The following is a 24,715-nucleotide window of genomic DNA, read 5'->3' as shown; positions in this document are numbered from 1 at the left end:
AATAAATATATATATATATATATATATATATATATATATATATATATATATATATATATATATATATATATATATATATATATATATATATATATATATATATATATAGCTAGAATTCACTGAAAGTCAAGTATTTCATACATATATATATATATATATATTATATATTTATATATGAAATAATTGAGTTGGTGAATTCTAGCTGTAAATATACTCTCCTCTTAACCACACCCTTAACCACGCCCCCCGCCCCAACCACGCCCCCCACCTCTGACCACGCCCCCCCACACCTCCCGATATCGGAGGTCTCAAGGTTGGCAAGTATGACATATGGTACAATACAATCAGCAAGATAGAATGGAGATAGACCGTGTAGTATTATATACGTAAGTAGTAAAACCTTAAAGTCACATCTTAAGTGCACAGGAAGCCAGTGCAGATGAGCCAGTATATATATATATATATATATATATATATATATATATATATATATATATATATATATATATATATATATATATATATATATATATATATATATATATATATAAAGGTATATACAGTATAGGCGTAATATGATCAAACTTTCTTGTTATTGTCAAAAGTCTAGCAGTTGCGTTTTGTACCATCTGTAATCTTTTAATGCTAGACATAGGGAGACCCGAAAATAATAGGCTACAGTAATCGAGACGAGACGTAACGAACGCGTGAATAATGATCTCAGCATCACTGGTGGACAAAATGGACAAAACCATTTTTAAAGGCCTACTGAAATGATTTTTTAAAATTTAAACGGGAATAGCAGATCCATTCTATGTGTCATACTTGATCATTTCGCGATATTGCCATATTTTTGCTGAAAGGATTTAGTAGAGAAAATCGACGATAAAGTTCGCAACTTTTGCTCGCTGATAAAAAAAAGCCTTGCCTGTAGCGGAAGTAGCGTGACGTCACAGGAGCTAGTATTCCTCACAATTCCCCGTTGTTTACAATGGAGCGAGAGAGATTCGGACCGAGAAAGTGATGATTACCCCATTAATTTGAGCGAGGATGAAAGATTCGTAGATGAGGAACGTTACTGTGAATGACTTGAGAGGCAGTGATGGACGTATCTTTTTTCGCTCTGACCGTAACTTAGGTACAAGCTGGCTCATTGGATTCCACACTCTCCTTTTTCTATTGTGGATCACGGATTTGTATTTTAAACCACCTGGGATACTATATCCTCTTGAAAATGAGAGTCCAGAACGCCAAATGGACATTCAGTGCCTTTTATCTCCACGACAATACATCGGCAAAATGCTTTAGCTACGAGCTAACGTGATAGCATCTTGCTTTAACTGCATATAGAAACAAAAGAAATAAACCCCTGACGGGAAGTATAGATAGAAAATCAACAATACTATTAAACCGTGGACTTGTAAATACACGGTTAATGCTTTCCAGGCTGGCGAAGGTTAACAATGCTGTGCTAACGACGCCATTGAAGCTAACTTAGCAACCGGATTGCACAGAGCTATGCTAAAAACATTAGCTCTCTACCTACGCCAGCCAGCCCTCATTTGCTCATCAACACCCGTGCTCACCTGCATTCCAGCGATCGGCAGAAGGACGAAGGACTTCACCCGATGCATTTGGCGGCCCGGAGACGTAGGAAGTCAAGGTGAAGTCGCCGGCTAGCGCGGCTAGCGCGGCTAGCGCGGCTAGCGCGGCTAGCGCTCCAACAAAGTCCTCCTGGTTGTGTTGCTGTAGTCCGCTGCTAATACACTGATCCCACCTACAACTGTCTTCTTTGCAGCCTTCATTGTTCATTAAACAAATTGCAAAAGATGTCCAGAATACTGTGGAATTATGAAATGAAAACAGAGCTTTTTGTATAGGATTCTACGGGGTACCATAACTTCCGTTACTCGGACTTCGTCACGCGCATACGTCATCATACCGCGATGTTTCAGCCGGATATTTCCCGGGAATTTTAAAATGTCACTTTATAAGTTAACCCGGCCGTATTGGCATGTGTTGCAATGTTAAGATTTCATCATTGATATATAAACTATCAGACTGCGTGGTCGCTAGTAGTGGCTTTCAGTAGGCCTTTAAAGGATTAATGGAAGCAACAGAATACAACACAAAGTTATCTTCTCAATCAAATTCAGTCCTAATTCACAGGTCAGGCAGTATTTTTTACACGCATTTCAAACCCTTTTTTTTTTGCTTTTCCGAGGTCATCCTAATTGAGCCAGCGACACAACTTGTCCATAAAGCCCCGTGGCAGGACGCACTCACCGACCCGCTGTGTGTTTGATGATGTGTAAAACGGCGTCCCGTGACAGCCCGCAAATGATCTGATTTGGAAAGCGGTGAAGAACGTTATGGCAAACTGACATTTTGATGAATGCCAAACAGGGAACAAATGCGATGGTTTTGGAGGGAGGACATGCATTTTAATGAGTTAGTCAATTTATTCCAATTTTTTGGCAGGTTCAGACCATTCTTTTTTTTTCGCATGGGTGTGTGTTAGAATAATTGTTTGTAAGTTATCACAAAAAAACGTTGTGTTACATTGAGTTCTGTCAGGTGAGAAGACAAAAGCTGTCTTTGAAACCTACCAAGAAGAATTCTCGTAAAACTCCACTGTGTAAGGGGGAGAGCCACATGAAGGGTTTTCTGTTTTCTCTCATGTATGGTAATCAACAGAAGGATGTTGTTCTGGCCCAAGGACTTCAAAGCGGAGAGATGACAGGATCTGCCCAATTTCCAGACGAACTCTTTTTGAACTATTTTACGGACCTCTTTTTGAACTATTTTACAAACTCTTTTTGAACTGACCTTTTCTGTGAATTGTTTGCGACCGTTTCTGTGAACTTTTTGCGACCTTTGTCCTTTGGAAACAGCCGTGGCCATGTGGTCGGGGAGGGTCCAAAATAAAAGAAGGAGGCATACAATCTTTTGGCAGAGCGTGCTGGAGATTGTAGAAGGAGACAATGTCCGGGCGACTCTCCTCAATATATTGAGTCCAAATTGAATTCTCTCTCTGTTTAATTCTTTGCCTCTTGTCTTGTTTAATAGATGTTTCAACCTGACAGTGTGTTTGTTGGAAAACTAATGAGATGGAATTGGTATTAGAGGGAAACTGCACTTTTTTGGGGGGGGATTTTGTTCACAATCATATTGTATTATGCATTCTAAATATTAAATAAACGCAAATAAGAACCCACTTACAGCGGAGCCAATGGGAGGTCCTCTATTCCGCCTATAAAGATGTCAGGTTCAAACACCGAACTATCTATTACACAAGACAAGAAGAAGGAATCAAGCAGAGACAGAATTGAATTTCACTCATGAGGAGAGACGTATTGGGCTGTACACTCAGTTACAGTCATACTTGCCAACCCTCACAATTTTCCCGGGAGACTCCCGAATTCAGTGCCCCTCCCGAAAATCTCCCGGGGCAACCATTCTCCCGAATTTCTCCCGATTGGGGGCGTACCTTAAAGACACTGTCTTTGACGTCCTCTCTCACCTGAAACCTTCACCCCTTAACAGCCGTATGCTGTCCAGGCGCCCACTTTTCCTCCATATAAACAGCGTGCCGGCCCGGCCACATAATAATGTAGCGTTGGACGGGTTTAACAATGGTTTATACTCGAAGATGTCAAGAAATGCTGACACGTTGTATGATCTTTTAACTGATTTAATGATAACGCAAGGCATACTTGGTCAACAGCCATACAGGTCACACTGAGGGTGGCCGTATAAACAACTTTAACACTGTTACAAATATGCGCCACACTGTGAAACCACACCAAACAAGAATGACAAACACATTTCGGGAGAACATCCGCACCGTAACACAAAATAAACAACAGAACAAATACCCAGAATCCCTTGCAGCACTAACTCTTCCGGGACGCTACAATAACATCTACGGCTTTTGGAGCTCAGTGCACAACTGGACATGCAACAAGAAGGAGACGAAGCAGAAGAACGAAGAAGAGACATGGCAACGACGAGTAAGAAGAAGAAATACGCTTGCAAGTTCCAAAATGATTGGAAAAAATTATTTCATTTAATCCAGAAAAGCTCTAAGGGGAAGGGCTATGCTGCCTGCACCCCAACCCCGCAACCACGCCCCCAAACATCCCCCCATCTCCCGAATTCGGAGGTCTCAAGGTTGACGAGTATGGTTACAGTGTCACCCTACGCTCTAAGGTACAGTCTCACGTGCTCCTCTATTTATTCTGGAGGTGCCTAGTTAACATCACAGAGGCGGCTTCTGAAGGGAGGGGTAATGCAAGCAGCCCCCAGTAGACACAATACGTGATTATTCAGAATGGAAATGCGCTGAAGCTCGCAATTTCGCCCTGTCTCTGTTTTGTCTACGTTGAGGTACTCGATGTCCGTCCTTGGCCGTCAGCGAGGCAGGGTCTGGAAACTGCTGATACGAGACAACTCGTTGTGTGTCTTTGCACGGATAGAAAAGTACAACTTTGGCACAATTGATAATAACTATAGCAACGGCCTTTAAGCATAAGAAATGTGTGATAACTTGTATATACATAATTATTCTAACAAAATTTAAAAAAACATCCAAAAAGCGCCAACAATACTCTATTTACATTTGGTGACTTTAATATTAACCACGTATTAGTGATATTGTTATTATAAGCGCTAACGCAGACAAACTATTTATAGCGGCGCTGTGTTTATGTCATTGAGTGGTAACCAGTTTCCTCGCTTCCCTGCTCGTGGACGTTTATTGTAGATGATAAATCTGTGCCTCCCACCTGGATGGCAAAAGGACGAAAATGTAATCTGACAAGTTGGTACACTTTGACAGCCAATTTAGACCCGACGAAAAGAAGCTTAAATTCCACCCCCTTTTCTTCGCAAGGATTATGAGTAAATTTTCATCTAAACAGGATTATAGTGAGATCAGTCTGCATCCTAATGACAGCAGACACTGTACAGTAAGCGATGTTTTATTATGTTTGTTGGCTCTCATGAAGTCTGCAGTGAGTTATAATCAGTGAAGTTGAAAAAAAAAAGCAAACATTTGCATATGCATAAAATGATCAAAATACTTCAATATTAAATGTTATTATAAATGTTCCAGTCACTACATGACATATATACTTACAGCATGTACAGTATATACAACAATATATGAATGTGTTTGGATGTTTTTAAAGGGCTTTGTTGGCAGAATAGAGCGACCACTATAGGCTCCATTGTATGCAGACATTTGATTGCATTTATTTACTATTTAAAATATTAAACATACACAAGGATTGTGAATGATAGGCAAAATTCCCCCCAAAAAGTGCAGGTTCCGTTTAAAGAAGGCCTCAGGAGACATACAGTTGTGGTCAAAAGTGTACATACACGTGTAAAGAACATCATGTCATGGCTGTCTGGAGTTTCCAATCATTTCTACAACTCTTATTTTTTTGTGATAGAGTGATTGGAGCACATACTTGTTGGTCACAAAAAACATTCATGAAGTTTGCTTCTTTTATGAATTTATTATGGCTCTACTGAAAATGTGAGGGTCAAAAGTATACATACAGCAATGTTAATATTTGCTTACATGTCCCTTGGCAAGTTTACCTGCAATAAGGCGCTTTTGGTAGCCATCCACAAGCTTCTGCTGGAATTTTTGACCACTCCTCTTGACAAAATTGGTGCAGTTCAGCTAAATTTGTGGGTTTTTCTGACATGGACTTGTTTCTTCAGCATTGTCCACACGTTTAAGTCAGGACTCAAACAGAACTTTCCTCCAGAAGGTCTTACCTTTGTCAATGTGATGTCAGATGAAAAGAAAATTGGGCTGTTTGGCCACAATACCCAGCAATATGTTTGGAGGAGAAAAGGTGAGGCTTTTAATCCCAGGAACACCACACCTACCGTCAAGCATGGTGGTGGTAGTATTATGCTCTGGGCCTGTTTTGCTGCCAATGGAACTGCTGCTTTACAGAGAGTTAACGGGACAATGAAAAAGGAGGATTACCTCCAAATTCTTGAGGACAAGCTAAAATCATCAGCCCGGAGGTTGGGTCTTGGGCGCAGTTGGGTGTTCCAACAGGACAATGACCACAAACACACGTCAAAAGTGGTAAAGGAATGGCTAAATCAGGCTAGAATGAAGGTTTTAGAATGGACTTGGCAAGTTTACCTGCAATAAGGCGCTTTTGGTAGCCATCCACAAGCTTCTGCTGAAATTTCTGACCACTCCTCTTGACAAAATTGGTGCAGTTCAGCTAAATGTGTTGCTTTTCTGACATGGACTTGTTTCTTCAGCATTGTCCACATGTTTGAGTCAGGACTTTGGGAAACCTTCATTCTAGCCTGATTTAGCCGTTCCTTTACCACTTTTGAGGTGTGTTTGGGGTTATCGTCCTGTCGGAACACCCAACTGCGCCCAAGACCCAACCTCCGGGCTGATGATTTTAGCTTGTCCTGAAGAATTTGGAGGTAATCCTCCTTTTTCATTGTCCCATTTACTCTCTGTAAAGCACCAGTTCCATTGGCAGCAAAACAGGCCCAGAGCATAATAGTACCACCACCATGCTTGACGGTAGGGAATGGTGTTCCTGGGATTAAAGGCCTCACCTTTTCTCCTCCAAACATATTGCTGGGTATTGTGGCCAATTTTGGTTTCATCTGACATCACATGGACAAAGATAAGACCTTCTGGAGGAAAGTTCTGTTTGAGTCCTGACTTAAACGTGTGGACAATGCTGAAGAAACAAGTCCATGTCAGAAAAGCAACACATTTAGCTGAACTGCACCAATTTTGTCAAGAGGAGTGGTCAGAAATTCCAGCAGAAGAGTTGTAGAAATAATTGGAAACTCCAGACATGATGTTCTTTACAAGTGTATGTACACTTTTGACCACGACTGTATACGAGTAACCTCGGAGAAGCTCATATACACTGTTTGGAATATAACATATATCTTTATTTTGTTGTTCCTCTCTGACTGTTGGCAGAAGACAGTGGATATAGGACGGATGGTTTGAGTTATTGAGCTAAATGAGACTGTCTGCAGACTGTAAGCCCATGGGAAGTGGTGTGGCATGCGATGGAGTGATGGTGGAGGGGTCACACACAAAGCACGCTGTTAAATATAAAGGGCTGAGCTGGGGCAACATTAGAAAAAGGTTGTAAACAGGAATAAGAAGACAAGAAAATGTTAAATGCTGACAAATGGGCCAAGGGAATTGGCAGGCAGGTAAAAGATGAGAAAACAGGAAGCAGTGACTGTGATGTGAATGAGGTGTTAGACTTTTGACAAGAACAAGAAAGTTTACACCTATACTGTATATACCTTTATATACATATATACTTATATATATATACCTATACTGGCTCACCTGCACTGGCTTCCTGTGCACTTAAGATGTGACTTTAAGGTTTTACTACTTACGTATAAAATACTACACGGTCTATCTCCATCCTATCTTGCTGATTGTATTGTACCATATGTCCCGGCAAGAAATCTGCGTTCAAAGGACTCCGGCTTATTAGTGATTCCCAGAGCCCAAAAAAATCTGCGGGCTATAGAGCATTTTCTATTTGGGCTCCAATACTATGGAATGCCCTCCCGGTAACAGTTAGAGATGCTACCTCAGTAGAAGCATTTAAGTCTCATCTTAAAACTCATTTGTATACTCTAGCCTTTAAATAGACTCCCTTTTTAGACCAGTTGATCTGCCGTTTCTTTTCTGCTCTGCCCCCCTCTTCTTCGTGAAGGGGGGGAGCACAGATTCGGTGACCACAGATGAGGCGCGAGCTGTCCAAAGTCGGGAACCAGGGTGGACCACTCATCTGTGCATCAGTTGGGAACGTCTCTGCGCTGCTGACCTGTCTCCACTCAAGATGATCTCCTGCTGGCCCCACTATGGACTGGACTCACACTATTATGTTAGATCCACTATGGACTGGACTCTCACACTATTATGTTAGATCCACTATGGACTGGACTCTCACACTATTATGTTAGATCCACTATGGACTGGACTCTCACACTATTATGTTAGATCCACTATGGACTGGACTCACACTATTATGTTAGATCCACTATGGACTGGACTCTCACACTATTATGTTAGATCCACTATGGACTGGACTCTCACAATATTATGTTAGATCCACTATGGACTGGACTCTCACAATATTATGTTAGATCCACTATGGACTGGACTCTCACACTATTATGTTAGATCCACTATGGACTGGACTCACACTATTATGTTAGATCCACTATGGACTGGACTCTCACACTATTATGTTAGATCCACTATGGACTGGACTCACACTATTATGTTAGATCCACTATGGACTGGACTCTCACAATATTACGTTAGATCCACTATGGACTGGACTCTCACACTATTATGTTAGATCCACTATGGACTGGACTCTCACACTATTATGTTACATCCACTATGGACTGGACTCTCACACTATTATGTTAGATCCACTATGGACTGGACTCTCACACTATTATGTTAGATCCACTATGGACTGGACTCTCACACTATTATGTTAGATCCACTATGGACTGGACTCTCACACTATTATGTTAGATCCACTCGACGTCCATTGCACCGTCACATCTGCGGTCCCCTCCAAGTTTGTCATTGTCATCCCATTGAGTTGAGTTTTTCCTTGCCCTAATGTGGGATCTGAGCCGAGGATGTCGTTGTGGCTCGTGCAGCCCTTTGAGACACTATAGATTAGGGCTATACAAGTAAACATTGATTGATGATGTGGCTTTATTACCCCCGGTCTACATCACTGCATTGCCATAGCTTAGTCTATTCTCTCTCCATTTACAAATAAATGTGATATTTATTGCAGCCAAAGGTAGCGGAGCTGAGCAACAATGTGGGTTATGCAGTCCAGGCAACACTCAAAGTCAGTCAGTCAGACTGAAAGCAGAATAGATCTTACCGGTGATAGTAGCCAAAGCCACCGGGGAATTCAAACCATCTCCAGTTAGAAAAAGTCTCCATTGATTTCTTTGTCTTTTGTCCATTCGCAGAAGGGGTTTTAGCACTACTGAATAGCGAGAATTATTGTCAGTGTTTGGCATACAATGGTACCTCAATTTACGATTAAGATACGAGCCGTCTCTCAACTTTGTACGTCTTGAGTTGTGAGCATGATCTAAATTACGAGTATGTTGTGTCATACCATTGAGGGGGAAAACAAGAAAAAGAAGAGTTACGACCGTCCCCACCACTTATCCTGGGAGTTCCGCTCCTAAACATCAGTTTTGAAAACCAGAAGATTGACTCTGCGGCCGACCCACGGGGCATCCGTGCCGTCACCACCTCTGGAAGCACCTTCAGCACCAGCGGATTATGTCTAAAAGGCGGATATCAATGCACGAGAATATTGCTAAGCTTCTAATGGTGTTCGTGACGGAGAAGCAGCCTGAAAGACACACCACTGAAAGTAAATTCTCCCCAGGAATAAATGGCTAGCGTTCAGAGTGGCACTATTTGTACGAGCTCCCCGCACCGTGAAAGAGCCGTCCAGGAACAGTAAAAGTAAACTGTCGCTGTAACTGCGGAGGTACAGTCGCGATCAAAAGTGTACATACACTTGTAAAGAACATCATGTCATGGCTGTCTGGAGTTTACAATCATTTCTACAACTCTTATATTTTTGTGATGTAGTGATTGGAGCACATACTCGTTGGTCACAAAAAACATTCATGAAGTTTGCTTCTTTTATGAATTTATTATGGGTTTAGACCAGGGGTCACCAACCTTTTTGAACCAAGAGCTATTTCTTGGGTAGTGATTAATGTGAAGGGCTACCAGTTTGATACACACTTAAATAAATTGCCAGAAATAGCCAATTTGCTCAATTTACCTTTAACTCTATGTTATTATTAATAATTAATGATATTTACACTTAATTGAACGGTTTAAAAGAGGAGAAAACACGAAAAAAATGACAATTCAATTTTGAAACATAGTTTCTCTTCAATTTCGACTCTTTAAAATTCAAAATTCAACCGAAAAAAAGAAGAGAAAAACTAGCTAATTCGAATCTTTTTGAAAAAATTAAAAAAAGAATTTATGGAACATCATTAGTCATTTTTCCTGATTAAGATTAATTTTAGAATTTTGATGACATGTTTTAAATAGCTTAAAATCCAATCTACACTTTGTTAGAATATATAACAAATTGGACCAAGCTATATTTCTAACAAAGACAAATCATTATTTCTTCTAGATTTTCCAGAACAAACATTTTAAAATACATTCAAAAGATTTTGAAATAAGATTTAAATTTGATTCTACAGATTTTCTAGATTTGCCAGAATATTTTTATTTTATTTTAATCATAACAAGTTTGAAGAAATATTTCACAAATATTCTTTGTCGAAAAAACAGAAGCTAAAATTAAGAATTAAATTAAAATGTATTTATTATTCTTTACAATAAAAACAAATTAATTTACTTGAACATTGATTTAAATTGTCAGGAAAGAAGAGGAAGGAATTTAAAAGGTAAAAAGGTATATGTGTTTAAAAATGCTAAAATCATTTTTAAGGTTGTATTTTTTCTCTAAAATTGTCTTTCTGAAAGTTATAAGAAGCAAAGTAAAAAAATGTATGGATTTAAACAAGTGAAGACCAAGTCTTTAAAATATTTTCTTGGATTTTCAAAATCTATTTGAGTTTTGTCTCTCTTAGAATTAAAAATGTCGGGCAAAGCGAGACCAGCTTGCTAGTAAATAAATACAATTTAAAAAAAATAGAGGCAGCTCACTGGTGAGTGCTGCTATTTGAGCTACTTTTAGAACAGGCCAGCGGGCTACTCATCTGGTCCTTACGGGCTACCTGGTGCCCGCGGGCACCACGTTGGTGACCCCTGGTTTAGACCCATAATCACATGGACAAAGATAAGACCTTCTGGAGGAAAGTTCTGTGGTCAGATGAAACAAAAATGGAGCTGTTTGGCCACAATACCCAGCAATATATTTGGAGGAGAAAAGGTGAGGCCTTTAATCCCAGGAACACCAACCCTACCGTCAAGCATGGTGGTGGTAGTATTATGCTCTGGGCCTGTTTTGCTGCCAATGGAACTGGTGCTTTACAGAGAGTAAATGGGGGAGCGCTTTTAAAAGCGACACACAGTCAATTTGAAAAAATCCCTCCTTTTTGGGACCACCCTCATTTTGATATATTTCACCACCAGGGGTGCAAATGAGACATTCTCTATTAGATGCAATGGTTTTCCGTTTTGGGACCATGATTTCGGTCCTAACTTGTTCACCGGTCCTCATATGGAAGGTACTTTTTCTTGTTGATGTCTCAAGAAGGGTAGAAATACAAGAACACACACACACATTCTTGTATTTCTTACCTTCTTGAGACCTCCGAAAAATGCCTACCTCTTTAGGACCACCCTTTCTAGATATATAAAGATGTGTATTTACAACATTAATAATATATACATACTATGCAAACATAAAAAAGGTTAGCTTTTAGTTTTTCTGTCTTGCCTCTTGGTGAGGGCGGTTGCACACGCCCCTCCCCAAATCAACACCTTCACCACTGCTTAATTCCTCCAGGGTTGTGGGGGCTGAGTAGCGCTTTATAGCGGCAGCCGGCCTCCACGGCCCCAACTCCCCCCCCCCCTCCCCCCTCTGTTGCCAGTTGTTGTGATTACATGTACCATGTTTATGTGTGCCATGCTATGTGAGGTTTTTTCCTCGGACTCAGTCTGGACCCCCCCTGTATTGCTTGACTTCTTGAGACCTCCGAAAAATACCTCTTTAGGACCACCCTTTCTAGATATATAAAGATGTGTATTTACAACATTAATACTATATACATACTATGCAAACATTAAAAAAAGTAAGCTTTCAGTTAACTTTTAAATTTTTTGTTTGTAATTGGTTGTCAAGTTATTACAATATGTCTCTATATACATATTTTATTTTCTTAAAATATTTTTTTCAATTTCTTACACGCACTTGTTATTTCATATGTTGGCCAGAGGTGGAGCACTTTTAAAACCGACACACAGTCAATTTGAAAAAAGCCCTCCTTTTTGGGACCACCCTCATTTTGACAGATTTCACCAGCAGGGGGTGCAAATGAGATCTCCATTGTTTAGTTTCTTCGTAATGTGCTTAAGGCCGATGACAAAGGAGTCAGGGACCACAGATGGCCCCTGTGCCACACTTTGGGCAACCCAGCTGTAGCAGCTAACTGTTAATGGCCACTATAGTCTTAGTACCGTAGTGTATTTGTTCATCCTATGGTCACATATGTGACGCGGGTTATCTTACGTCAGGACCGGAAGTCCTCAAATCAGCTGTTCACCTGGCGGGTTTTTTCGGGGATGAATAGGGAAGTCCTTCTTTCACTTGTTTGATCATATATTGCTGCCTTTGCACCTGTCATTTTTACTTTTGTATGCACATTAAATCAACAAAAAAATCCTGACTTTGTAGCAATGTTCACGGACTCTAGTATTTGGCTCTCTATTAGATGCAATGGTTTTTCAGTATTGGGACCATGATTTCGGTCCTAACTTGTTCACCGGTCCTCATATGGACGGTACTTTTCCTTGTTGATGTCTCAAGAAGGGTAGAAATAAGAGGAACACACACACACACACACACACACACACACACACACACACACACACACACACACACACACACACACACACACACACACACACACACACACACACACACACACACACACACACACACACACACACATACATACGTACACTTCAGGGTCTCGGCTCCTCTGAATTGGAGGACACCATGAAACTTAAAATGCTGCCCAGCGTGCACCACGGAATATATTCTTACATGTTGCAGCATCCATCATACATTAAAAGAGCGCACACACACACACACGGGGGGGCAATGTCAAGGAGTGAGGGGAATGCAAAGCAAAATGGGAGGCGTCACTGTAAGAGCTGAGGGACAAGATGATGCAATATTTGCACAATGTAGCGCAGGGGTCACCAACGTGGTGCCCGCGGGCACCAGGTAGCCCGTAAGGACCAGATGAGTAGCCCGCTGTCCTGTTCTAAAAGTAGCTCAAATAGCAGCACTTACCAGTGAGCTGCCTCTATTTTTTAAATTGTATTTATTTACTAGCAAGCTGGTCTCACTTTGCCCGACATTTTTAATTCTAAGAGAGACAAAACTCAAATAGAATTTGAAAATCCAAGAAAGTATTTGAAAGACTTGGTCTTCTTTTGTTTAAATAAATTCATTATTTTTTTTACTTTGCTTCTTATAACTTTCAGAAAGACAATTTTAGAGAAAAAATACAACCTTAAAAATGATTTTAGGATTTTTAAACACATATACCTTTTTACCTTTTGAATTCCTTCCTCTTCTTTCCTGACAATTTAAATCAATGTTCAAGTAAAAAAAATTTTTTTATTGTAAAGAATAATAAATACATTTTAATTTAATTCTTCATTTTAGCTTCTGTTTTTTCGACGAAGAATATTTGTGAAATATTTCTTCAAACTTATTATGATTAAAATTCAAAAAAATTATTCTGGCAAATCTAGAAAATCTGTAGAATCAAATTTAAATCTTATTTCAAAGTCTTTTGAAATTCTTTTAAAATTTTTGTTCTGGAAAATATAGAAGAAATAATTATTTGTCTTTGCTTGGTCCAATTTGTTATATATTCTAGCAAAGTGCAGATCGAATTTTAACCTATTTAAAACATGTCATCAAAATTCTAAAATTAATCTTAATCAGGAAAAATGACTAATGATGTTCCATAAATTCTTTTTTTTAATTTTTTCCAAAATATTCGAATCAGCTAGTTTTTCTCTTCTTTTTTTCGGTTGAATTTTGAATTTTAAAGAGTCGAAATTGAAGATAAACTATGTTTCAAAATTTGATTGTCATTTTTTTTGTGTTTTCTCCTCTTTTAAACCGTTCAATTAAGTGTAAATATCATTAATTATTAATAATAACATAGAGTTAAAGGTAAATTGAGCAAATTGGCTATTTCTGGCAATTTATTTAAGTGTGTATCAAACTGGTAGCCCTTCGCATTAATCACTACCCAAGAAGTAGCTCTTGCTTTCAAAAAGGTTGGTGACCCCTGATGTAGCGTGTCTATAGAGCTAATCAGAATTGGGATATGACTGACGTCTACTCGGGGCAAATAGCTTTAATGATGGCTTTTCAGAAACGCGTGTCGGAGATCAGACATATGCGACATAGCATACACGGAAGCACCTCCAGGAATTACATCAAGTAGAAAAGCACTCAGAGAACGGAGACCCCCTGCCAAGCCATACCTCCCAATAGTAAAAAAAAAAAGTCCTGAATCCAGACGGTGATCCAGATCATAGGCGCCGATCTACATTTCTGCCAGTGGGTGCTCGGTGTGTGTGTGTGTATTAGTGTCGTCCCCATACCGGTACCAAAAGTATTTTGGTACTTTTTGGTACTTTTCTAAATAAAGGGGACCACAAAAAATGTCATTATTGGCTTTATTTTATCCAAAAAAATCTTAGGGTACATGAAACATGTTTACTATTGCAATTTTGTACTTAAATAAAATAGTGAACATACTAGACAACTTGTCTTTTAGTAGTAAGTAAACAAATTAAGTGTTAGAATAATTGCTTCTAAATGATCACAAAAACTGTGTGTTACATTGAGGGTCTGGTGAGAAGACAAAAGCGGTCTTTGGAACCTACCAAGAGTAAGGCTCGTAAAACTCCACTGTGTAGGGGGGAAGCAAGAAGGTGTTCCTGTGTTCTTTCATGTATGGTAAGAAACAGAAAGATATTGTTCTAACCCAAGGACTTCAAAGCGCAGAGAAGACAGGTTCTGCCCAATTTCCAGACGACCTCTTTTTGAACCTCCTTTTTGAACTGGTTTACGAACGTCTTTTTGGAACTATTGTATGGACCTCTTTTGGAACTATTTTACGAACTCTCTTTGAACTGACCTTTTCTGTGAATTGTTTACGACCTTTTCTGTGGACTTTTCGTGACCCTTGTCCTTTGGAAATAGCGGTGGCCATGTGCAAAATAAAAGAAGGAGGCGTGCGATCTTTTTGGCAGAGCGTGCTGAGATACTGTACAAGAGTACAGTGTACAGACGACTCTCCTCAATATTGAGTCCAAATTGAATTATGTCTTTGTTTAATTATTTTCCTCTTGTGTTGTTTAATACCATACCATACCATACCAACTTTATTTATAAAGCCCTTTAAAAACAACCACAGTTGAAAAACAAAGGGCTGTTAATAGATGTCATCAGTGTTTCAACCTGACACAAAGACTCCTAATTAGTCTGCTGACATATGCAGTAAGTATGTCATTTATCTACCTATCATTTTGTCTACATTATTAAGGACAAGTGGTAGAAAATGAATTATTGATCTACTTGTTCATTTACTGTTAATATCTGCTTACTTTCTCTTTTAACATGTTCTGTCTACACTTCTGTTAAAACGTAATAATCACTTATTCTTCCCTTCTTTGATACTTTACATTAGTTTTGGATGATACCACACATTTGGGTATTAATCCGATACCAAGTAGTTACAGGATCATACATTGGTCATATTCAAAGTCCTCATGTGTCCAGGGACATATTTACTGACTTTATAAACATAATATAATTTTTTTTTAAACAAAAGAATGATTTTGTGATGTTAAAAAATATCGATGTAATCATCACTTGATACGCTAGTGTACTTGGTATCATTACAGTGGATGTTAGGTGTGGATCCACCAATGGCGTTTGTTTATATTGTAGCGCCCCGAAAGAGTTGGTGGTGCAGGGAATTCTGGGAATTTGTTCTGAAGTGTTTATGTTGTGTTGCGGTGCAAATATTCTTCCAAAATGTGTTTGTTGTTGTTGTTTAGTGTGGTTTCACTACATGGCACAGGTTTATGACAGTGTTGGCATGTATGGCTGTTGAGTAAGTATGCCCTTTATTTTCTTGTGTGCGATATTTTCATTGTCAAGATGATTGTGTCATTAGTTCATTATCAGGAACCAAATGTTAATTATAGACTATATGATTTGTGACTTTTATAATATGTTAAACGGACTAAACTCGCCACAAAATTAACAACAAGGTTGATTTTTCAGGAATTATTTTTAAAGTATGAAAGTTGCCATCAATGGGTGCTCAGCCGTGGGTGGTTCGGGCCCCGAAGCACCCACAGGATCGGCGCCTATGATCCGGATCACCGCCGAAATGTTACCTTATTTCATTTTTGACATTTCCTGGAAGTTTAATCAAAATTCGGCCATTGTTTTTTTGTCTCCGTGAGTGGAGGTGAGGCCGCAAGCATGCACACACAGAACTTGAAGCTAAAACGCAGGGCCGCCCCAAACTAAATCGGGGCCCTGAGCAGAATTGTATTTAGAGCACCCTCCCTTTATCATCACAATTTTTTTTCCACCCATTTTTATGTTATTTTTTTTAATGCTTTTATTATCCATTTTAATTTGATGCATGTTTTGTAGCCACACATATCATGGGAAAGAAATTGTTAAAACATTGTTAAAACATACACTTACAGACATCCAATGTGCCCTCATCTTTGCGCCCTGCTTGCCGTGCCCACGGCCGCGTCACGCCCACATGCCGGCAAGGCTGTGGGCGATCAGCGCACCTGGACCTGACGAGAGGGAGCTGTATAAAAGACCAGTGGACCCAAGGATCCATGCGGGAACTTAGTTTCTCAATGGTGTACCGTAAGCCTACTCGACCTTGATGCTCTCTGTTTTCCCTCCGTGCCTGACTTCCTTGTTTGTCCTCCCGCGTTTTGCCCTTGGTGATTCTTCCGTGGATTTCCCCTGTGGACTTTGGACTGCCTTCCTCGATACTTGACCCTCGCCCGGACACGGACCTTGTCACATTTTTATGTTACTTTTTTTTAATGATTTTATTATCAAATTTAATTTGACGCATGTTATGTAGCCACACATATCACGGGAAAGAAGTTGTTCAAACATACACTTACAGACATAGTGTCACGGCCAGGGCGCATTCCAATGCGCCCTCATCTTTGCGCCCTGCTTGCCGCGCCCACGGCCGCGTCACACCCACATGCCGGCAAGGCTGTGGGCGATCAGCAATCAGCGCACCCGGACCTGATAAGAGGGAGCTGTATAAAAGACCAGTGGACCCAAGGATCCATGCGGGAACTTAGTTTCTCAATGGTGTACCGTAAGCCTACTCGACCTTGATGCTCTCTGTTTTCCCCTCTGAGTTTTCCCTCCGTGCCTGACTTCCTTGTTTGTCCTCCCGCGTTTTGCCCTTGGTGATTCTTCCGTGGATTTCCCCTGTGGACTTTGGACTGCCTTCCTCGATACTTGACCCTCGCCCGGACACGGACCTTGTTACTTTTTTTAATGCTTTTATTATCAAATTTAATTTGATGCATGTTTTGTAGCCACACATATCACGGGAAAGAAGTTGTTCAAACATACACTTACAGACATAGTGTCACGGCCAGGGCGCATTCCAATGCGCCCTCATCTTTGCGCCTTGCTTGCCGAGCGCCTCGGGACGCGCCCACGGCCGCGTCACGCCCACATGCCGGCAAGGCTGTGGGCGATCAGCAATCAGCGCACCCGGACCTGATAAGAGGGAGCTGTATAAAAGACCAGTGGAGCCAAGGATCCATGCGGGAACTTAGTTTCTCAATGGTGTACCGTAAGCCTACTCGACCTTGATGCTCTCTGTTTTCCCCCTGAGTTTTCCCTCCGTGCCTGACTTCCTTGTTTGTCCTCCCGCGTTTTGCCCTTGGTGATTCTTCCGTGGATTTCCCCTGTGGACTTTGGACTGCCTTCCTCGATACTTGACCCTCGCCCGGACACGGACCTTGTCACATGTTTATGTTACTTTTTTTTAATGCTTTTATTATCAAATTTAATTTGATGCATGTTTTGTAGCCACACATATCACGGGAAAGAAGTTGTTCAAACATACACTTACAGACATAGTGTCACGGCCAGGGCGCATTGGAATGCGCCCTCATCTTCGCGCCTCGCTTGCCGAGCGCCTCGGGACGCGCCCACGGCCGCGTCACGCCCACATGCCGGCAAGGCTGTGGGCGATCAGCAATCAGCGCACCCGGACCTGATAAGAGGGAGCTGTATAAAAGACCAGTGGACCCAAGGATCCATGCGGGAATTTAGTTTCTCAATGGTGTACAGTAAGCCTATTCGAGCTTGATGCTCTCTGTTTTCCCCTCTGAGTTTTCCCTCCGTGCCTGACTTCCTTGTTTGTCCTCCCGCGTTTTGCCCTTGGTGATTCTTCCGTGGATTTCCCCTGTGGACTTTGGACTGCCTTCCTCGATCCTTGACCCTCGCCCGGACCCTTGTCACTCCTCTGCTGCCCTGGACCACCTTCCTGCCCCATGGATTGCCTCGTTCCTTCGCTCTCAACACTTGGTAACACACACTTCAGCTAACTCCACACATAGCCTCACACACACACACACACACACACTCTTGGGTCTGAGCCGTCATCTCCCCTCTGTTAAACCACAACACATAGCTACCGCAGCTCCGATCGAGATTTGAACTTAGTACTTCCGGCTTTGCAAAACAAGCATTCATCGTGCCAGTGGGAGTTTCAAGGGGTCCTATTATGATGTTATTTCTACATTTAAAACACTTCCTTGGGGTTTACATCAGGAGGTCCCCAACCTTTTTTGCACCAGGGACCGTTTTAATGTAGGCATTACTTTTACGGACCGGCCTTCCAAATCTCCAGTGCTGTATGAATGGGAGCCCTGGGCTGGTTTCTTTGCGATGAGATGGCAGGTTGATAGTTGAAACCAGTGTTTCTAAACCATGGGTGCCATAACGATGGCACCCCCTGGAGGCTGTCGAAAAATATGTTCCTCAGCTGCGGTCCGTATAGGCTACAGTGGTACTCAGTTGCAATACACCGTTCCACCACTTGTAGCAGTAATGACAATCTTAAACAAACAGAAGAAGTCCAGAATTTTCTCAAGTGCGAAAATTATGACTAAATTGGCAAAGCTGTAATTTAATTAGCACACAGTTTGTTTAAGTAACATACAGTTGTGGTCAAAAGTGTACATACACTTGTAAAGAACATCATGTCATGGCTGTCTTGAGTTTCCAATCATTTCTACAACTCTTATTTTTTTGTGATTGGAGCACATACTTGTTGGTCACAAAAAACATTCATGAAGTTTGCTTCTTTTATGAATTTATTATGGGTCTACTGAAAATGTGAGGGTCAAAAGTATACATACAGCAATGTTAATATTTGCTTACATGTCCCTTGGCAAGTTTACCTGCAATAAGGCGCTTTTGGTAGCCATCCACAAGCTTCTGCTGGAATTTTTGACCACTCCTCTTGACAAAATTGGTGCACTTTCGCTAAATGTGTTGCTTTTCTGACATGGACTTGTTTCTTCAGCATCAGTAATGACAATCAGCTGCCTTCATAAGCCCGCACAACCTGCCATGCCATGCCGGAATATAATCTTCTGTTACCTTTGCAAGCATCCCGTGTCTGGCTTCCATCCCGCAAACTTGCTCTTCCCCTGTGACTTCCGTGATTTCTGTTGTGTCTGATGATCCTGTTGTCTCCCCGCAGCACTTCCCGTCGTTCTCCTGCGATCCCCTTGTTTGTCCTCTTGCCTCCCGGACTGCCCTTTTGGATTCTCGACCTTCCGCTTGGACACGTTCCTCTCGACGCCTCTCGCTCGCCCTGGATCATCTGCCTGCCTCACGGACTTCCGTGTTCCTTCGCTCTCGACAACATTTGGTAACACACACCTCAGCTAATCACACACATAGCCACACACCACATACACTTTTGGATCTAGTTCACACTCCATTTCCTTTGTTTATATTCTATTGTTTGATTATTATATAAATATATGGTGAATATATATAATAAATCTATAGAGCTACATTGCACCCTGGTGTCTGTTGCTGTCACCTCCCCTCCTAACCATAACACCCAAGACCCAACCTCCGGGCTGATGATTTTAGCTTGTCCTGAAGAATTTGAAGCTAATCCTCTTTTTTCATTGTCCCATTTACTCTCTGTAAAGCAGCAGTTCCATTGGCAGCAAAACAGGCCCAGAGCATAATACTACCACCACCATGCTTGACGGTAGGTGTTGTGTTCCTGGGATTAAAGGCCTCACCTTTTCCTTTCCAAAACATATTGCTGGGTATTGTGGCCAAACAGCTAAATTTTTGTTTCATCACAAGTATGTGCTCCAATCACTATCACAAAAAAATAAGTTGTAGAAATTATTGGAAACTCAAGACAGCCATGACATGATGTTCTTTACAAGTGTATGTACACTTTTGACCACCACTGTATGTCTGCGGTAAAAACTCATAAGAAGCGCCCTGTCGTTCATTGATTCTAGAGCGAGTGTTTTGCATTTAGGGAGGGGCCACATGTGTAAATGCAAGGTAACATTGTTAAAATTATCCAAAATTGGCCACAAAATGTAATTACTTGTTTTGTACCGCATTCCGGAACTTTCCATGAAAATCCAGCCTTAACATCTTGAGTTATTTTGCTGACTAACAGACATACCAACGGCAAGGAATACATAACATTACATAAAGGTAACGAAAGAAGGAAATACCTTGTTGTTGAAAGAGCTGCAGCTGGCCATTTTCCAGTGCCAGAGTGAGGCTGTGATCTCCCTTCCCCTCCGCATGGAACACCATCCCACAATTCTTCAGGGTTTTCAGATTCAAAGAAATGGCCATGGGGCTGGGTCTCGCGTTCAGCCTGTACAGCAAGCTGCTGCCGCCATCAAAGTTTGCAACATCAGAAGCTGCAGAAACAAAAGAGTCGTAACAAAGAGCAACATTTATGTATTTTTTGTATATTTTAGCACAGAAAAGAACATCACAGAAGGATTTCTTGGAGCTTTATTTAACACGGCCTCTTCCAGCAATGATGTCTAACTTCTGAAGGACAATCTTGACTAAACCATGTTTCACAGCTGTCACAAACTCAGCTCTACAAGCACCAATAAGTATCAAAGCAATGCATCGGTATATACAGTCGTGTAAAGAACATCATGTCATGGCTGTCTGGAGTTTCCAATCATTTCTACAACTCTTATTTTTGTGTGATGTAGTGATTGGAGCACATACTTGTTGCTCACAAAAAACATTCATGAAGTTTGCTTCTTTTATGAATTTATTATGGCTCTACTGAAAATGTGAGGGTCAAAAGTATACATACAGCAATGTTAATATTTGCTTACATGTCCCTTGGCAAGTTTACCTGCAATAAGGCGCTTTTGGTAGCCATCCACAAGCTTCTGCTGGAATTTTTGACCACAAAATTGGTGCAGTTCAGCTAAATGTGTTGCTTTTCTGACATGGATTTGTTTCTTCAGCATTGTCCACACGTTTAAGTCAGGACTTTGGGAAAGCCATTCTAAAACCTTCATTCTAGCCTGATTTAGCCATTCCTTTACCACTTTTGACATGTGTTTGGGGTCATTGTCCTGTTGGAACACCCAACTGCGTGTTTGGGGTCATTGTAATAATAATAATAATAATAATTATGATACATTTTGTTTGTAAAAAAGCACTTTCCATTGAGCAAACAACCTCAAAGTGCTACAGTGTATTACAAAAATAAATAAAAAGATAATACAAATTGTCGGGTTCAAACACTGACGATATCTATTAAACAAGACAAGAGGAAAATAATTAAACAGAGACAGATTTCAATTTGGACTTATCTTGATGAGAGTTGTCTGTACCCTGCACAGTATCGCAGCACGCTCTGCCAAAAGATTGCACGCCTCCTTTTATTCTGGACCCTCCCCAACCACATGGCCACCGCTGTTTCCAAAAGACAAAGGTTCATAAAATAGTTCAAAAAGAGGTCCATAAAAGAGTTAAAAAAAAGAGTTCCATAAAATAGTTCAAAAAGAGTTCCATAAAATAGTTCAAAAAGAGTTCGTAAAATACTTCAAAAAGAGGTCGTCTGGAAATTGGGCAGATCCTTGGTTCTCTCCGCTTTGAAGTCCTTGGGTTAGAACAATATCTTTCTGTTGATTACCATACATGAAAGAACTCAGGAACACCATCTCGCTTCTCCCCCCTCCCCCCTACACAGTGGAGTTTTACGAGGCTTACTCTTGGTAGGTTTCAAAGACAGCTTTTGTCTTCTCACCAGACCCGCAATGCAACACAAGGTGTTTGTTTTAATTTAGAAACAATTATTCTAACAAAAATTAAAAAAAATAAAAACTAGAACTAGCACGCATATATCTAAAAAAATACTTTTATTTTTTTATAAAAAGAAGGGTTTTTAAGCCTTTTTTAAAAGCATTCGCAGTCTGTGGTGCCCTCAGGTGGTCAGGGATAGCGTTCCACAGACTGGGAGCGGCGAAGCAGAAAACCCGGACAGCCATGACATTATGTTATTTCAAGTGTATGTAAACGTTTGACCACGACTGTAAACCATTGGTTATCAAAACCAGTAGTACTTCACCGCATTGTCTCAATAATCTACGATTATTTGATTTTCCTAACAATTTGCTGCAAACGCTGAAGCTTTCGACTGTATTAACGGTTGGAGACGAGTTACCATAGTGACAGCCGTATATTTCTAGTCTAAGTCCAATCCTCCCAGTCGGGTTCCAGGCCAGCGGAATGAGGCGAAGAAAGCGAGCAACCACCGGCTCGTCAAGTTTGTACTGGACAACAGTGTCGGCATTACTGTTACCCGGAACAGCCTGGAAAAACAAAACATTTTCAAAATCAATCTATCCACATCTCCAAAATGTCTCAGTAACTGACAGTAGTCATAATTCACAATAAATGTGTGACTACAGTACATCACATGGAAGCACAGTGTTGCCTTACTAAGTTGAATAGAATATAGTGATATCAACTATTAACTTGGGAACCAAAAGATGATATCCGTTTTTTGAAAAGTGGCACTACTACAAAATTGTAATGCTTGTCAGTCGGATTTGTTGAACGTTAAATACCGCAGGCTGCTTTGTAAATCTAATTAACAATAATAACAATACAACTAGGTGAGTCAATTCCTGAAGGAATTGTGTGTGAATGCTCCAATGCTGAAATTGAACTGAAATCCTGGAATTTTTTTTTAGAATTGTTGTAGTAGAACACACAATTCCTGAACAGGCTGAATATTTTGAAGTTGGAACAGTTTGAATCAGATGAAAAATGTGGGAGTTGTGGAACTTTGAAGAATGTTCCATTGATTTCAATGGGAATTTCCCCAAAATTTGGGAATTTCGGGAATAGCGGGAAATTCTTTTTAAAATGGTAAAAAAAAAAATGTGAATGCGTTGAAATGGTTGGTGTTGAAATTGTTCAAATCGGTCGAGAAATGTTGAAGTAGTAACATGTTGAATTGAGAAATGGTATTACGGAATTCCTGCAATTTCGGGAAAACCGGGAATTTTTCCAGTTCAAAAAACAACTTTGTTTTTGTCCTGATTGAAATGAATGTTTTGACGGTGGAACGGTTGAAGCGGGTTGAAAAAAGGGTGAAAATAGGGCTGTGGAAAACCAGGAATTCTGGAAAATCCTGGAATTTTTTTGAACTTGAAAAAAGGGTAGTTTGAATTTCCAAAATGGTGGAATGTGTTGAAGGTGGAATGGTTTGAATATGTTGAAAAATGTGCAAATGTTGGAAGTTTGAAAAATGGCCAATTCATTTTGAATGGGAAAAATGTCCCTAAAAAAACCTGGAATTCTGGGAAATCTAGGAATTTGTCAAGGGAAAGCCTGTGATTCCCAAATAGGCTGAACAGTTTGAAGTTGGAACGGTTTGAATCGGGTGAGAAATGTGGGAGTCTGTGTTGGTGAATCTGTTGCAATTTGTTCATTGCATTATGGAGAAAGAAGCTGAGCAAGCAAAGAAGAAAGTTGTCGGTGCGAAGCGGAGTATATTGCGAGGGAAGTCAGCAACACAACACAGCCGGTGTTTCGTTGTTTACATTCCCGAAAGATGCAGTCAAGATCGAAGAACTCGGACAACAGAGACTCTTACCAGGAGGACTTTGACTTCGATACACAGACGCCTGTAGAGAACTGGGACAACACAGACTCTTACCAGGATTACTCTGATTTGGAGACGCAGACGCGGTACCGTGAGTACGCAGCTGCGCTTCCAAACATTTGATCGTTTGCCCGTACGTACGTGTCACGTACGTAACTTTGGTTAAATATATAAGCTTTATGAACCTTGGGTTAGGTGAACGGTCCTTTGGGCTGAGTGATTGTGTGTGTTGTGCAGGTGTTTGAATTGTATTGGCGGGTTATATGGACGGGAGCTAGTAGCTAGGAGCTAGCACAGGGGTCGGCAACCCGCGGCTCCGGAGCCGCATGCGGCTCTTTGACCACTCTGATGCGGCTCAGCTGCATACTTGCCGACCCTCCCGATCTTCCCAGGAGACTTACGGATCTCAGTGCCTCTCTTAGAAATCTTCCGGGGTAAATATTCTCCAGTTTTCACCCTTACAAGTAAATTAAGATCTCCCAAGGAAAACATTCTCCAATTTACACCCTAACAACTTAATCAAGGGCGTGTCATGATAGCACTGCATTTTCTGATCCTCTATAGCCTGTACAAACAGCGTGCCAGCCCGGCCACATGGTGTATGTGGCTTTTACTTGCACACGTAGGAGACAGCAAGGCATAC

The 24,715-nt window shown here is 40.8% G+C and overlaps 1 protein-coding gene across 5 annotated transcripts in view; it reads right to left on the bottom strand.

The window, feature by feature from the left end:
• The window catches only part of LOC133635399 (contactin-associated protein-like 4), a 207,247-nt gene that overhangs the window by 124,763 nt on the left and 57,769 nt on the right, over positions 1-24,715 (bottom strand). The window contains exons 1-3 of one of the 5 annotated variants that reach the window (XM_062028568.1): positions 22,002-22,033; positions 21,791-21,872; positions 20,651-20,845 (exon numbers count right to left, since the gene is read on the bottom strand). In XM_062028568.1, coding sequence (XP_061884552.1) covers positions 20,651-20,777 — 127 coding nt within the window. In that variant the 5' untranslated portion in view covers positions 20,778-20,845; positions 21,791-21,872; positions 22,002-22,033. Of the gene's footprint in view, positions 1-20,650; positions 20,846-21,303; positions 21,397-21,790; positions 21,873-22,001; positions 22,034-22,623; positions 22,772-24,715 lie in introns of those variants that run through there. The other 4 variants (XM_062028564.1, XM_062028566.1, XM_062028569.1 and 1 more) reach the window with 4 other exon arrangements.

Source organism: Entelurus aequoreus, linkage group LG19 (genome assembly GCF_033978785.1).
Source record: "Entelurus aequoreus isolate RoL-2023_Sb linkage group LG19, RoL_Eaeq_v1.1, whole genome shotgun sequence".
NCBI classification, from domain to species: domain Eukaryota; kingdom Metazoa; phylum Chordata; class Actinopteri; order Syngnathiformes; family Syngnathidae; genus Entelurus; species Entelurus aequoreus.
Note: the sequence above shows the minus strand (reverse complement) of the source record. Positions and strands in the feature narration are given on the sequence as shown.